At 41.0% G+C, this 15917-nt stretch overlaps 2 protein-coding genes across 4 annotated transcripts in view; both read right to left on the minus strand.

Annotated features, from left to right (window-relative positions):
• The window catches only part of DDX31 (DEAD-box helicase 31), an 11201-nt gene extending 10209 nt beyond the window's left edge, over positions 1 to 992 (minus strand). Inside the window, exon 1 of the mRNA XM_075834544.1 lies at positions 874 to 992. Within this exon, the coding sequence (XP_075690659.1) occupies positions 874 to 992 (119 nt within the window). The remainder of the gene's footprint in view (positions 1 to 873) is intronic.
• Positions 993 to 5302: 4310 nt separating this feature from the next.
• The window catches only part of AK8 (adenylate kinase 8), an 82555-nt gene continuing 71940 nt past the window's right edge, over positions 5303 to 15917 (minus strand). For all 3 annotated transcript variants that reach the window (XM_075834706.1, XM_075834707.1, XM_075834708.1), the window contains 2 exons: positions 6237 to 6317; positions 5303 to 5724 (listed from right to left, as the gene is read on the minus strand). In XM_075834706.1, the coding sequence (XP_075690821.1) occupies positions 5469 to 5724; positions 6237 to 6317 (337 nt within the window). In that variant the 3' untranslated portion in view covers positions 5303 to 5468. The remainder of the gene's footprint in view (positions 5725 to 6236; positions 6318 to 15917) is intronic.

Raw genomic sequence — 15917 nt, forward strand, 5'->3', positions numbered from 1 at the left:
GACTACAACTCCCCATATCTGAGCATGTAAAACACCACCAAACAGCTCCTCATATCTCATCATCCTAGACCACAACTCCCCATATCTTAGTATGTAAGACACCACCAAACAGCTCCTTATCTCATCATCCTAGACCACAACTCCCCATATCTTAGCATGTAAGACACCACCAAACAGCTCCTTATATCTCATCATCCTAGACTACAACTCCCCATATCTGAGCATGTAAGACACCACCAAACAGCTCCTTATATCTCATCATCCTAGACTACAACTCCCCATATCTGAGCATGTAAGACACCACCAAACAGCTCCTTATATCTCATCATCCTAGACCACAACTCCCCATATCTGAGCATGTAAGACACCACCAAACAGCTCCTTATATCTCATCATCCTAGACCACAACTCCCCATATCTTAGCGTCTAAGACACCACCAAACAGCTCCTCATATCTCAGCATCCTAGACTACAACACCCCATATCTCAGCTTCCTGAAACCTAGTGTGAATGTTTTAAGAGGTGCAGGAAACTTTTTGGAGCCGATCAACAAAACTGTGATTTGTATAAATGTCTATGAACCTGCGGCGATGCAGCTGTTGTGAGACTACAACTCCCAGTATTGTCGGGGCACTGGTAAACATGCCGCCACAGATCTGACGAGAGGTGAGGGGACGACAGGGGGGGCACTTATTAGCCGGGACTTCCCTCGCGGCGTTAGTTTATCTCCCTACGTGTATACGATGCAGAGACGAGCAGCGGCGCCACACACAGATGTACGTACACGCCCGTAACATCCACCTCTACGCGAGAAGAAAGACGCTTAGAAGTCACCACATAAAAAGGAATCCGCTCTCCCCAGAACAGAATCACCGTCTACGCCGCGACTTCAAGACGACATTTCCACATAAAAGGCGCCGGATGCCGATGTGACAGAAGATCAGCTTCTCCCTCAGTGTAAGCGGCGCCAGCGGAGAACCTGTGTGTTCCATCACGTCGTCCTTTCATGTCGTCTGCAGACAAAGGCTCGCGCTACGTCTATCCCTCGCCACATCCGCTGTTATCAGCCGCCGCTCGGAAAGGTGGAACAAATACGGATCTGGGAGGTGCGGAGCCTTCACGCAGCTTTATCCTCCAATCAAAGGGTCTCCTATTGGGTTAACTCAGAGCCCACCATAAATTATACCAGTGATCTACCTGTGGCTGGTCAGCATGCTGGGAGTTGTAGTTTTGCAACAGCTGGAGTGCTACAGTTTGATCTATATGAAAATCAGGACGTTACTGTGGGGGGGGGGGGGGGCGGGGGGCAATGACCCGACAGGTGCTGGATTATCAAATATTCTGGATTGTTGGACAGTCATAGAAGACCATGTGATGAGGGTTGGCCACGTATCTACCATAGAGTTAAATGGAGAGACGCTACACTGCAAACTGGTCACGCCGATTCCTGGCATAGTGGGGGTCCCAGCAGACGCCCCCCACCATTCAGACATTTATAACATCAAATCGTATGCTGCTGGAGCTGCGCAACCTAAAGCGCTACTTTGACAAGACAAGAAAGAGTAAGAGGCTCAGGTTGAGCACCCAGCCCATGCTTTACACTGCAGCATTGCTCCATCATTACACAGCTATAATCAAAGACTCCAGCTAAGCTGAATAGTCTGTTGTAGTAAAAGGGAGTCTGAAATACACCTCCGATCTCAACACAGGCTGCTACTCGGTCTCCTTCATTCTTTACACTGCAGCTCTGCTTGTTCTGATTGGCTGCTGTGTATAAGCATCAAGCTCAGCAGGAAGTCAGGACATGGAGAGATGATTTTCAATACAAAGACAAAACACTAGAAACTAAGAGAAACTAAACCACCAGTGAGGTGATGATGGCGATCAGAGGGGAGGAACTACTGCACAGGAGGAGGAGCCTAAAACAGGTGGAGCCTAAAAGGGGAGGAGCCTGTATATCTCCTTTTTGCACGACCGCATCAGTAGTAACGTTTTTATGTTTTTCATTTCCATGAAAGTCGCTTGTTAGCGTGACGCTTACGTGGCCCAATTTAATCCCATGTGACTGTCGTGGTCGCCAAACCATCAGATTTAACCGCAATTTGATGAAAAGGTGACGGCAATCCTAACGTTAATCTTCTATGTAGGTAATTGTACAGCTAAGGGTTTATATACTGCCCGGTCTGATAACTAGAGGGAAAAAAATATCTGGATTTAAAGGAACAGTGACTTGGTGGCTGGTCCTGGTCACTATGGCGGCACTGGCTGGTGTTGGGCTCCTTTAACTGAGCGTCCAGGCGGAGCGCCTTTGTTTGACATAATTAAATGAATTGCGATTGATCGCGTGGTTGCAGAGGGAGAGTAGAACAAGTGTATCTGCATGTACTGGTAACGCGTTGGTTGCTTAGGCCGGGCCTGCGACAAACCCTAAGGGAGGTGACCTCTGACCCCAGACTACAAGCGGAGCACTTCCCAATGCATGTGAATGAGATGAAGTCAGCGCCCACCCCTCGCGTTATCCGCCGAGCCACTCAAGGGGAACTAATATAATGGGGGAGATATTCACAGAGAACACAAAGGAAGAGACCGGAATATTAATCAGCCAAATAAATGAAGCAGCTGCCCCTGAACTCCGCGAGGACGAGACGCGGCATCTACCTGCCCACTAGCGCCCCCTAACATCAGCATGCTGCAGTCACTGCCTGAGGGGATACAGGGCCCCCCTCTAGGTACATACACCACCTCCGAGGTCAGGCCCGGATATATCAATTACATATAATTATTACATCACCCCCCCCCCCCACCATCCACTAGTGAGATTATAGGGGATGTTATAGGTTAATGATACCGTCAAATATCTGTATCTAATCCGATCATGTGTGATACCGTCAAATATCTGTATCTAACCCGATCATGTGTGATACTGTCTGCTGAGCCGTGTATCTAATCCTATCATGTGTGATACTATCTGCTGAGCTGTGTATATAATCCTATCATGTGTGATACTGTCTGCTGAGCCGTGTATCTAATCCTATCATGTGTGATACTGCCTGCTGAGCCGTGTATCTAATCTTATCATGTGTGATACTGTCTGCTGAGCCGTGTATCTAATCCGATCATGTGTGATACTGTCTGCTGAGCCGTGTATCTAATCCGATCATGTGTGATACTGTCTGCTGAGCCGTGTATCTAATCCTATCATGTGTGATACTGCCTGCTGAGCCGTGTATCTAATCCGATCATGTGTGATACGGTCTGCTGAGCCGTGTATCTAATCCGATCATGTGTGATACTGTCTGCTGAGCCGTGTATCTAATCCTATCATGTGTGATACTGTCTGCTGAGCCGTGTATCTAATCCGATCATGTGTGATACTGTCTGCTGAGCCGTGTATCTAATCCTATCATGTGTGATACTGTCTGCTGAGCCGTGTATCTAATCCTATCATGTGTGATACTGTCTGCTGAGCCGTGTATCTAATCCTATCATGTGTGATACTGTCTGCTGAGCCACTGTATCTAATCCTATCATGTGTGATACTGTCTGCTGAGCTGTGTATCTAATCCTATCATGTGTGATACTGTCTGCTGAGCCACTGTATCTAATCCTATCATGTGTGATACTGTCTGCTGAGCTGTGTATCTAATCCTATCATGTGTGATAATGTCTGCTGAGCCACTGTATCTACTCCTATCATGTGTGATACTGTCTGCTGAGCCACTGTATCTACTCCTATCATGTGTGATACTGTCTGCTGGGCCACTGTATCTAATCCTATCATGTGTGATACTGTCTGCAGAGCTGTGTATCTAATCCTATCATGTGTGATACTGTCTGCTGGGCCACTGTATCTAATCCTATCATGTGTGATACTGTCTGCTGGGCCACTGTATCTAATCCTATCATGTGTGATACTGTCTGCTGAGCCGTGTATCTAAGCCTGTCATGTGTGATACTGTGTGCTGAGCCGTGTATCTAATCCTATCATGTGTGATACTGTCTGCTGAGCTGTGTATCTAATCCTATCATGTGTCATACTGTGTGCTAAGCTGTGTATCTAATCCTATCATGTGTGATACTGTCTGCTGAGCTGTGTATCTAATCCTATCATGTGTGATACTGTCTGCTGAGCTGTGTATCTAATCCTATCATGTGTGATACTGTCTGCTGTGATGGTAGAGCACTTTGGTTGGGTTCCATCCCTCCCTCATCCTCAGTGTATATACCCCCTCCCTCGTCCTCAGTGTATATACCCCCTCCCTCGTCCTCAGTGTATATACCCCCTCCCTCGTCCTCCGTGTATATACCCCCTCCCTCGTCCTCCGTGTATATACCCCCTCCCTCGTCCTCCGTGTATATACCCCCTCCGTCGTCCTCCGTGTATATACCCTCGTCCTCCGTGTATATACCCCCGTCCTCCGTGTATATACCCCCTCCCTCAGTGTATATACCCCCTCCCTCAGTGTATATACCCCCTCCCTCAGTGTATATACCCCCTCCCTCAGTGTATATACCCCCTCCCTCAGTGTATATACCCCCTCCCTCAGTGTATATACCCCCTCCCTCAGTGTATATACCCCCTCCCTCAGTGTATATACCCCCTCCCTCAGTGTATATACCCCCTCCCTCAGTGTATATACCCCCTCCCTCGTCCTCAGTGTATATACCCCCTCCCTCGTCCTCAGTGTATATACCCCCTCCCTCGTCCTCAGTGTATATACCTATACCCCCTCCCTCAGTGTATATACCCCCTCCCTCAGTGTATATACCCCCTCCCTCAGTGTATATACCCCCTCCCTCGTCCTCAGTGTATATACCCCCTCCCTCGTCCTCAGTGTATATACCCCCTCCCTCGTCCTCAGTGTATATACCCCCTCCCTCGTCCTCAGTGTATATACCCCCTCCCTCGTCCTCAGTGTATATACCCCCTCCCTCGTCCTCAGTGTATATACCCCCTCCCTCGTCCTCAGTGTATATACCCCCTCCCTCGTCCTCAGTGTATATACCCCCTCCCTCGTCCTCAGTGTATATACCCCCTCCCTCGTCCTCAGTGTATATACCCCCTCCCTCGTCCTCAGTGTATATACCCCCTCCCTCGTCCTCAGTGTATATACCCCCTCCCTCGTCCTCCGTGTATATACCCCCTCCCTCGTCCTCCGTGTACCCCCTCCCTCGTCCTCAGTGTATATACCCCCCGCCATGTTATCTGCTCGGTATGGGGTGAGGATTTTGTCGTTTACATTGCGGTTTCATCTCCGACAATAGAAAACCCAAAAGTGCAATCAAATGACGAGGGGAAGCGTCCTGATGAGACTTTCTTTAATTCTGGTAATAAGCGCAGAGCAGTGGGGGAGGTGCGAGCTCCTGTGTGACTCAGGTGATATAGCAGAGACTGCGCACCCGCAGGTGGAGTGAAGCAGCGCCGGCTAATCTGAGCGAGCAGATAGCGGTGTATGTGCTACGAGTCATTAGGGAGACGGCGGCTCCCCGGGGACGCGCTTTGGAAGGGGTTTGACAATGAAGCTTTCAATGTACTCAGAGACGGTGTACGGGTCCTGATCAGCGTTCACATGAATGACATCTTGATAAAACTCCTCCAGCTCCTCAGCGCTGGCGTGATACATGTCTAACCTCGTCTGAACCTTCTGCTCCGAGTCCGCCGGGTTCTGCCGCAGACGCTCGTGCACCTCCACTCGGGGGGCCGGCATGTACAGGCTGTGATACCTGGGCGATAACAGAGTTAGGTTAGGCACGACATATAGGGGTCACGTAACCTACACAACTAATCCGGAAATCCTACTAATCTGGCATCAAAAATATTCCCTGTGCCAGTAGTGGGATAGTCCAGCACAGAGGACTCTGGCGGCAGTGATTGTGTAGGCCCCAGATCGGACGTGATGTCATCATGTCCGTACAGTGATGTCAGCACCAACGTCCCCATGCAGTGAGGGTATAAGCTGCGCTGCGCCAATGTCTGTAGGTTAAAGCCTGGCGCCAGGATATCAGAACCATCTACATAGTCATCACCCGGTGCCACCCGCTATCCTAGGGTCAGAATATGCCATAGTCTAAGAATCACGAATAAACATAACCACTTAAAGGAACACTAACATAAAAAATAAGAAAACCCTCCCCTACAATGGAGACCAAGCAAGGCCAAGATCAGGGAGGACCAGAGGGTGTCAATATTATGGATTGGGCGATTGTGGCTCAGATTAAGACCACTGGGAACCCACCTCTCCCCGGAGACGGGATCGGTCATACGTAGAGACAGACGCTCTACGGCCACGTCATCTGGGATGTCCAAGAAGAAGACCCTGAGGGGGAAAAAAGAGAATGTGAGGTCAGAGACGCGGCTGCACAATATATAGAGGAAGACAATACAGACAGATGTACTGAGACCGCCAGTCTGCAGCCAATCAGGGGCCACATAAAGCAGAGCTCTGATTGGTCGCTAGTAGCAATGGAGTTACTTTTTCTGGGGGTTTTCCCATGGAGGACATTTTTGGCATATACACAGGATACTTTGTAAACGTGCAATAGATGCGGGTCCCCCCATCATACAAGCATACCAGTGTCACCCTCCTCCGGCCAGGTTTGAGACACCCGATCTCACAAGCGGGGGGTCCCCTGCAATCGGACAATGATCACCTATCCTGGTCGATTCTGGGAATACCCCTTTAAAGAGCCTAACCAGTGCTAATAGCCTTTGTGCTTTCTTTCTTCATCGTTTTTCAAAATCTCTACTTGCTGTCGGTTAATTGAAATATTGTTATTTATATACAGAACCTGATAATATATCCTGGACTAGTCTCGCTCGCAGATGTGCTGGTAACAATGTATCAGTGTGAGTAAAAATGATCATCCTGGACTCCGGAGAGAGATTTTAGCTGCCGTTGGGTTTAAGTTATAGAGAATTGTCTACATTGTACCAAATCATCGCTGTGAGCAGGACCAGGGACACGTTTTCCACCCACTGTGAGTAAACGATAAATGTTTGTATTCACTGACCCCAAGCAGATTTCTTAAAAATGGCAACAAATTCCAACGTTAGGTATATTAGAAAGTTGCAGAACTATAAGTAAACGTTAAATCGCTGGGCAACCATGACCTACGTGAAAATCACGATTAATTGAACATGTAGCCTCGATTGCGATTAATGAACGATTATTTAGGCCACACCCCTTTTTGTATACCACGCCCCCTATTTGCATGCTACACCACTGAATTAACATTTATCCCCTGAGCCTCCTGTATATAATATACCCCCCCGACACTGACCCACACAATATAATGGCCCTCCCTATAACTGCCCCCACACAGTATAATACCCCCATAGCTGCCCCGGCACAGCCCCAATAGTGCCTGATAAAAATAATAATAATATATTCACCTGACCCCGTCCTAATGAGTGGAGGAGATCCCTCTGGCCTGTGGGGCACGGCGCAGACCGGAGCGATGATGTCACCGCCTCTCGTCCGGCGATACATAGTGAATGGTAGAGCAGGGGTCTTGCGGCTCCCTGCTCTACCATTGGACACAACTGTATCTGCATCCTGAGGATGCAGATACAGTTTAAACCGGGAAAAATAATTGAAAAAAAACGAGGTGCGCAAGATGACGTCGATTAATTGCGCTGAATTTCGGTTTAGTTTTCTTTTTCCGATTCATTGCCCAGCCCTACAACCTGGCCACAAATAAATGTGATAACTGGCAGGGTCACCCTCTGCGCAGGTTCACGGGCAATGCCGCAGTTCCATGTCGCAGGCGCTGCATAGCATGGAGAATAAGAGTAGTAGTCGAGCGCTAGCCTAAGTAACGGGATCGAATGGCGGGATTAAGAAAAACATTTAACGTAATTAATAATAAACGCATAAATCACGGCAGTTAACCCATTCATCTCACAAACCTGAAACACACCACCGCCGGAGAGGGGGGGGGGGTGTTAATATTTAATTGATGTCTTACCACCTGACATCTGTATCCTATCAAATCTGACGGCTCATTTAAAAGAGCGTTTTGGAAAATAATCTCTTCCGTTTAACTGCGGCGGCTTCATCCATTAAGAGAAAAATTCGGATTTCCCACCCCCGAAAGAAGGAGAATTTTTTTTTCCAGAAACGGTTCCAACAATTATATGTGTAAATGTAATTTAAAAATAAATAAATAATAATAAAAAAATAAAATCTCCTGAATATTTTATGGGGGTTTGTCACAAAACAGAAATAATAACGACTACGCTGAGCGATTAGAATTAATATTTATGTGGCCCGTAATGAAATATTCATGGGGACAGAGTGAGGAGGAATGACGGGGTGGGGGGGGGCGGAGGTGGAGGAACGAGATGGGGGGGGGGGGGTAATAGAACGAGATTTAATATACATTGGGCTCGGTTTACCGCCTGGCTTGATGTTTAAAGATAGTTTGACAAGACGCGGCAGGAAGCTGTCACTCATCCTTTGAATTGGGACGGGGGCAGCCTGCTGCCGGTGACAGCGCGCAGATTGAGTTTCCGACACAGATGTTAAAAAAAACCCAAGATGTTAAAAAAAAACAAAAATGTTAAAAAAAAATGTTTTTTAAAATAAAATATATTCACCCCCCCCCCCCCACCACTTCTAAATTTTCTTTTCCCTCATTTCATAGCCCGAGGCTGACAGTGCGAGCGCGCTCCTTCCATCTCCCCTTCCATCAGCTGAAATTAAGGAATTAATGAGCGAGATATAGACTTTACAGCGGGCCCGAGGAATGTTTACGAGTTATTAAATTATAATGCGGCCGGCTGTATAATTTATCAGCCAATTAAAGGAAGTGTTAGTTGATTTGATGGAATGAGGACCTACAAAATGCATTTAACTAATAGAGAACTGCAGGCTTCCTAGCGATGGGCTCCGAGCGTCTTGGATTACGCGGCTAATTGCTTGACTTTATGGCGCCGTCACCGATAGCCATGCATATTTTATCGTCTTCAAATACTTCAATTGTGTGTGTTCGTGTTGCTGCTGTAATATGTAGAAGCTCGGCCAAACTTCGGTGTAGTTAAAGTGCTCTTCCCACAAAAGAGCGTCTGATGCGGGGCAGGAGAGAGCAAGGCGGGGGGAGCCGAGCGACGTACGGAGTCCTCCTACCTTATTATACTGGAGGGGTAACACAAAGCCACAGTGTTAAATGTCACTAGGCAATTACATGATTAAAAGGCACCGGCATACGACAGTCTTTTGTCTTACATCTCGCTGACACTCAACGCGCCGGATGACTTCATAGAGATGAGTGGGGGGGGGGGGATAGTTTTTGTAGAAAGTAAATTATTAATCCCTTGGGAGGAGGCCGAGCTCAAAGGAGATTATAGCAAATTAGCTACAAAGTGTTATTAAGAAGTAAAGTATATAAGAGGTCTGATGGCAATATTCATATATATCTATACTGTATAGGAACCTGTTGGAATGTACCCGTATATATTATAGGAATTCCCACTATGCGCATGAATAGAACTACTGCTATACTGCCGCTATATACAAGAATATAACTACTATAATACTGCCTCCTATATACAAGAATATAACTACTATAATACTGCCCCCTATATACAAGAATATAACTACTATAATACTGCCTCCTATATACAAGAATATAACTACTATAATACTGTCCCCTATATACAAGAATATAACTACTATAATACTGCCTCCTATATACAGGAATATAACTACTATAATACTGCCCCTATATACAAGAATATAACTACTATAATACTGCCGCTATATACAAGAATATAACTACTATAATACTGCCCCCTATATACAAGAATATAACTACTATAATACTGCTCCTATATATAAGAATATAACTACTATAATACTGCCTCCTATATACAAGAATATAACTACTATAATACTGCCTCCTATATACAAGAATATAACTACTATAATACTGTCCCCTATATACAAGAATATAACTACTATAATACTGCCCCCTATATACAAGAATATAACTACTATAATACTGTCCGTATATACAAGAATATAACTAGTATAATACTGCCCCTATATACAAGAATATAACTACTATAATACTGCCCCCTATATACAAGAATATAACTACTATAATACTGCCCCCTATATACAAGAATATAACTACTATAATACTGCTCCTATATACAAGAATATAACTACTATAATACTGTCCGTATATACAAGAATATAACTAGTATAATACTGCCCCTATATACAAGAATATAACTACTATAATACTGCTCCTATATACAAGAATATAACTACTATAATACTGCCCCCTATATACAAGAATATAACTACTATAATACTGTCCGTATATACAAGAATATAACTACTATAATACTGCTCCTATATACAAGAATATAACTACTATAATACTGCCCCCTATATACAAGAATATACCTACTATAATACTGCCCCCTATATACAAGAATATAACTACTATAATACTGCCGCTATATACAAGAATATAACTACTATAATACTGTCCGTATATACAAGAATATAACTACTATAATACTGCTCCTATATACAAGAATATAACTACTATAATACTGCTCCTATGTACAAGAATATAACTACTATTATACTGCCCCCTATATACAAGAATATAACTACTATAATACTGCTTCCTATATACAAGAATATAACTACTATAATACTGCCTCCTATATACAAGAATATAACTACTATAATACTGCCCCTATATACAAGAATATAACTACTATAATACTGCTCCTATATACAAGAATATAACTACTATAATACTGTCCCCATATACAAGAATATAACTACTATAATACTGCCCCCTATATATAAGAATATAACTACTATAATACTGCTCCTATATACAAGAATATAACTACTATAATACTGCCCCCTATATACAAGAATATAACTACTATAATACTGTCCCTATATACAAGAATATAACTACTATAATACTGCCCCCTATATACAAGAATATAACTACTATAATACTGCCCCTATATACAAGAATATAACTACTATAATACTGCCCCTATATACAAGAATATAACTACTATAATACTGCTCCTATATACAAGAATATAACTACTATAATACTGTCCCCATATACAAGAATATAACTACTATAATACTGCCCCCTATATATAAGAATATAACTACTATAATACTGCTCCTATATACAAGAATATAACTACTATAATACTGCCCCCTATATACAAGAATATAACTACTATAATACTGTCCCTATATACAAGAATATAACTACTATAATACTGCCCCCTATATACAAGAATAGAACTACTATAATACTGCCCCTATATACAAGAATAGAACTACTATAATACTGCCCCTATATACAAGAATAGAACTACTATAATACTGCCCCCTATATACAAGAATATAACTACTATAATACTGTCCGTATATACAAGAATATAACTAGTATAATACTGCCCCTATATACAAGAATATAACTACTATAATACTGCCCCCTATGTACAAGAATATAACTACTATAATACTGCCCCTATATACAAGAATATAACTACTATAATACTGCCCCTATATACAAGAATATAACTACTATAATACTGCTCTCTATATACAGGAATATAACTACTATAATACTGCTCTCTATATACAAGAATATAACTACTATAATACTGCCCCTATATACAAGAGTATAACTACTATAATACTGCCCCTATATACAAGAATATAACTACTATAATACTGCCCCCTATATACAAGAATATAACTACTATAATACTGCTCCCTATATACAAGAATATAACTACTATAATACTGCTCCTATATACAAGAATATAACTACTATAATACTGCTCCTATATACAAGAATATAACTACTATAATACTGCTCCTATATACAAGAATATAACTACTATAATACTGCCCCTATATACAAGAATATAACTACCATAATAGTGCCCCTATATACAATATAACTACCATAATACTGCCCCCTATATACAAGAATATAACTACTATAATACTGACTCCCTATATACAAGAATATAACTACTATAATACTGACTCCCTATATACAAGAATATAACTACTATAATACTGCCCCCTATATACAAGAATATAACTACTATAATACTGCCCCCTGTATACAAGAATATAACTACTATAATACTGCCCCCTATATACAAGAATATAACTACTATAATACTGCCCCTATATACAAGAATATAACTACTATAATACTGCCCCTATATACAAGAATATAACTACTATAATACTGCCTCCTATATACAAGAATATAACTACTATAATACTGCCCCTATATATAAGAATATAACTACTATAATACTGCTCCTATATACAAGAATATAACTACTATAATACTGCTCCTATATACAAGAATATAACTACTATAATACTGCCCCTATATACAAGAATATAACTACTATAATACTGCCCCTATATACAAGAATATAACTACTATAATACTGCCCCCTATATACAAGAATATAACTACTATAATACTGCCCTTATATACAAGAATATAACTACTATAATACTGCCCCTATATATAAGAATATAACTACTATAATACTGCTCCTATATACAAGAATATAACTACTATAATACTGCCCCCTATATACAAGAATATAACTACTATAATACTGCCCCTATATACAAGAATATAACTACTATAATACTGCCCCTATATACAAGAATATAACTACTATAATACTGCCTCCTATATACAAGAATATAACTACTATAATACTGCCCCTATATATAAGAATATAACTACTATAATACTGCTCCTATATACAAGAATATAACTACTATAATACTGCTCCCTATATACAAGAATATAACTACTATAATACTGCTCCTATATACAAGAATATAACTACTATAATACTGCCCCTATATACAAGAATATAACTACTATAATACTGCCCCTATATACAAGAATATAACTACTATAATACTGCCCCCTATATACAAGAATATAACTACTATAATACTGCCCTTATATACAAGAATATAACTACTATAATACTGCCCCTATATATAAGAATATAACTACTATAATACTGCTCCTATATACAAGAATATAACTACTATAATACTGCTCCCTATATACAAGAATATAACTACTATAATACTGCTCCTATATACAAGAATATAACTACTATAATACTGCCCCCTATATACAAGAATAGAACTACTATAATACTGCCCTTATATACAAGAATATAACTACTATAATACTGCCCCCTATATACAAGAATATAACTACTATAATGCTGCCCCTATATACAAGAATATAACTACTATAATACTGCTCCTATATATAAGAATATAACTACTATAATACTGCCCCTATATACAAGAATATAACTACTATAATACTGCTCCTATATACAAGAATATAACTACTATAATACTGCCCCTATATACAAGAATATAACTACCATAATAGTGCCCCTATATACAATATAACTACTATAATACTGCCCCCTATATACAAGAATATAACTACTATAATACTGCTCCTATATACAAGAATATAACTACTATAATACTGCCCCCCTATATACAAGAATATAACTACTATAATACTGCCCCTATATACAAGAATATAACTACCATAATAGTGCCCCTATATACAATATAACTACTATAATACTGCCCCCTATATACAAGAATATAACTACTATAATACTGCTCCTATATACAAGAATATAACTACTATAATACTGCCCCCCTATATACAAGAATATAACTACTATAATACTGCCCCTATATACAAGAATATAACTACTATAATACTGCTCCTATATACAAGAATATAACTACTATAATACTGCCCCCTATATACAAGAATATAACTACTATAATACTGCCCCCTATATACAAGAATATAACTACTATAATACTGCTCCTATATACAAGAATATAACTACTATAATACTGCCTCCTATATACAAGAATATAACTACTATAATACTGTTCCTATATACAATACAACTACTATAATACTGCCCCTATATACAAGAATATAACTACCATAATAGTGCCCCTATATACAATATAACTACTATAATACTGCCCCCTATATACAATACAACTACTATAATACTGCCCCTATATACAAGAATATAACTACCATAATAGTGCCCCTATATACAATATAACTACTATAATACTGCCCCCTATATACAAGAATATAACTACTATAATACTGCTCCTATATACAAGAATATAACTACTATAATACTGCTCCTATATACAAGAATATAACTACTATAATACTGCCCCCCTATATACAAGAATATAACTACTATAATACTGCCCCTATATACAAGAATATAACTACTATAATACTGCTCCTATATACAAGAATATAACTACTATAATACTGCTCCTATATACAAGAATATAACTACTATAATACTGCTCCTATATACAAGAATATAACTACTATAATACTGCCCCCTATATACAAGAATATAACTACTATAATACTGCCCCCTATATACAAGAATATAACTACTATAATACTGCCCCCTATATACAAGAATATAACTACTATAATACTGCCCCCTATGTACAAGAATATAACTACTATAATACTGTCCCTCTATATACAAGAATATAACTACTATAATACTGCTCCTATATACAGGAATATAACTACTATAATATGGCCTCCTATATACAAGAATATAACTACTATAATACTGCCCCTATATACAAGAATATAACTACTATAATACTGCCCCCTATATACAATACAACTACTATAATACTGTCTCTATATACAAGAATATAACTACTATAATACTGCCCCCTATGGACGTGATCAGGTAGTAGTATTTTACGTCTGTTTTCGGCAGCTCTCATAAATAACACATGACGCCTGGCAGGGTAGATTTTTTTATACATTTCAGGCCGCATCGGGGATCTGATCTCGCTATAAATACTCATTGGAAAACGAGACCTGTTTGCATTAGCACGAGATTGACAAGAAGCTGCGTCCGTCCTTTGGCCTATTCACTAACAGCTGCTAACCCCTCCGCAGTAAGACTAGATTAGGAGCGCTGCCGTCCCTTTATAATTAATTACCGGCTACAATTAGCACAATTATCTCAGCTTTCATTAAGAGCAGATAAAAAAAAGGGGGGAACTAGAAGGAGCAAGTGCATTATAGGGAGGTCTGACACCGCGGGTAACGAGATAGCCGTTAATTAATAAAACCTGTCAGGTGAACGGTCTCGTCTCCAGTCATCGTTATCCTTTCCGTAATGAAATCTCGCTATCTGTACCAGCGTCCGCCCTGGAGCTACTAAGTCAATTAACTTAATGCTATGCAAATGAGCCGGTTCCCCTCGTTATTAGCTTAGAGGCCGCGATCGTTAATAGTATAATTGGCCCTTCAGCGGGGTAATTAGACATGACTTTTTCCATTAGACTTACAAGCGTAATTATTGTTGATGGGAGCGAGGGGACGTCTCCTGGTGCGGTACGCGGTTAGGGGCAGCTGGCTACGGCAAATATAGACAAAATTGTGCGGTCACGCCGCGGGGGAATCAAACGCGCAGGAAATCCTGAAATATATGGTGGAGGTGGAGAAAATTCCGATGGTTCGAAATCCGATAATCCGGAATTCCAGATGGTTCGGATGAGGATCGTAAACCAGTGAGAATGGACCAATGGGTGTTGAGAAAGAATTATAATCCTTATTTTTGTGATCATGGTCTAAAAGTTAAATAATGGAAGAGGAATGACCCCAGCAGCACAGAGTATTTCAGAGGTGGAGTGTACTGATCTTGAGGGGGGGGGGTTTACCTTATCACTCTAGTGAGGACAGGGCTGTAGTAGTAATTCACAGTTTGAAAATTACATAGTGTGCAAGCAGCACAGAGTGTT

Source organism: Rhinoderma darwinii, chromosome 8 (assembly GCF_050947455.1).
Source record: "Rhinoderma darwinii isolate aRhiDar2 chromosome 8, aRhiDar2.hap1, whole genome shotgun sequence".
Lineage (NCBI taxonomy): Eukaryota > Metazoa > Chordata > Amphibia > Anura > Rhinodermatidae > Rhinoderma > Rhinoderma darwinii.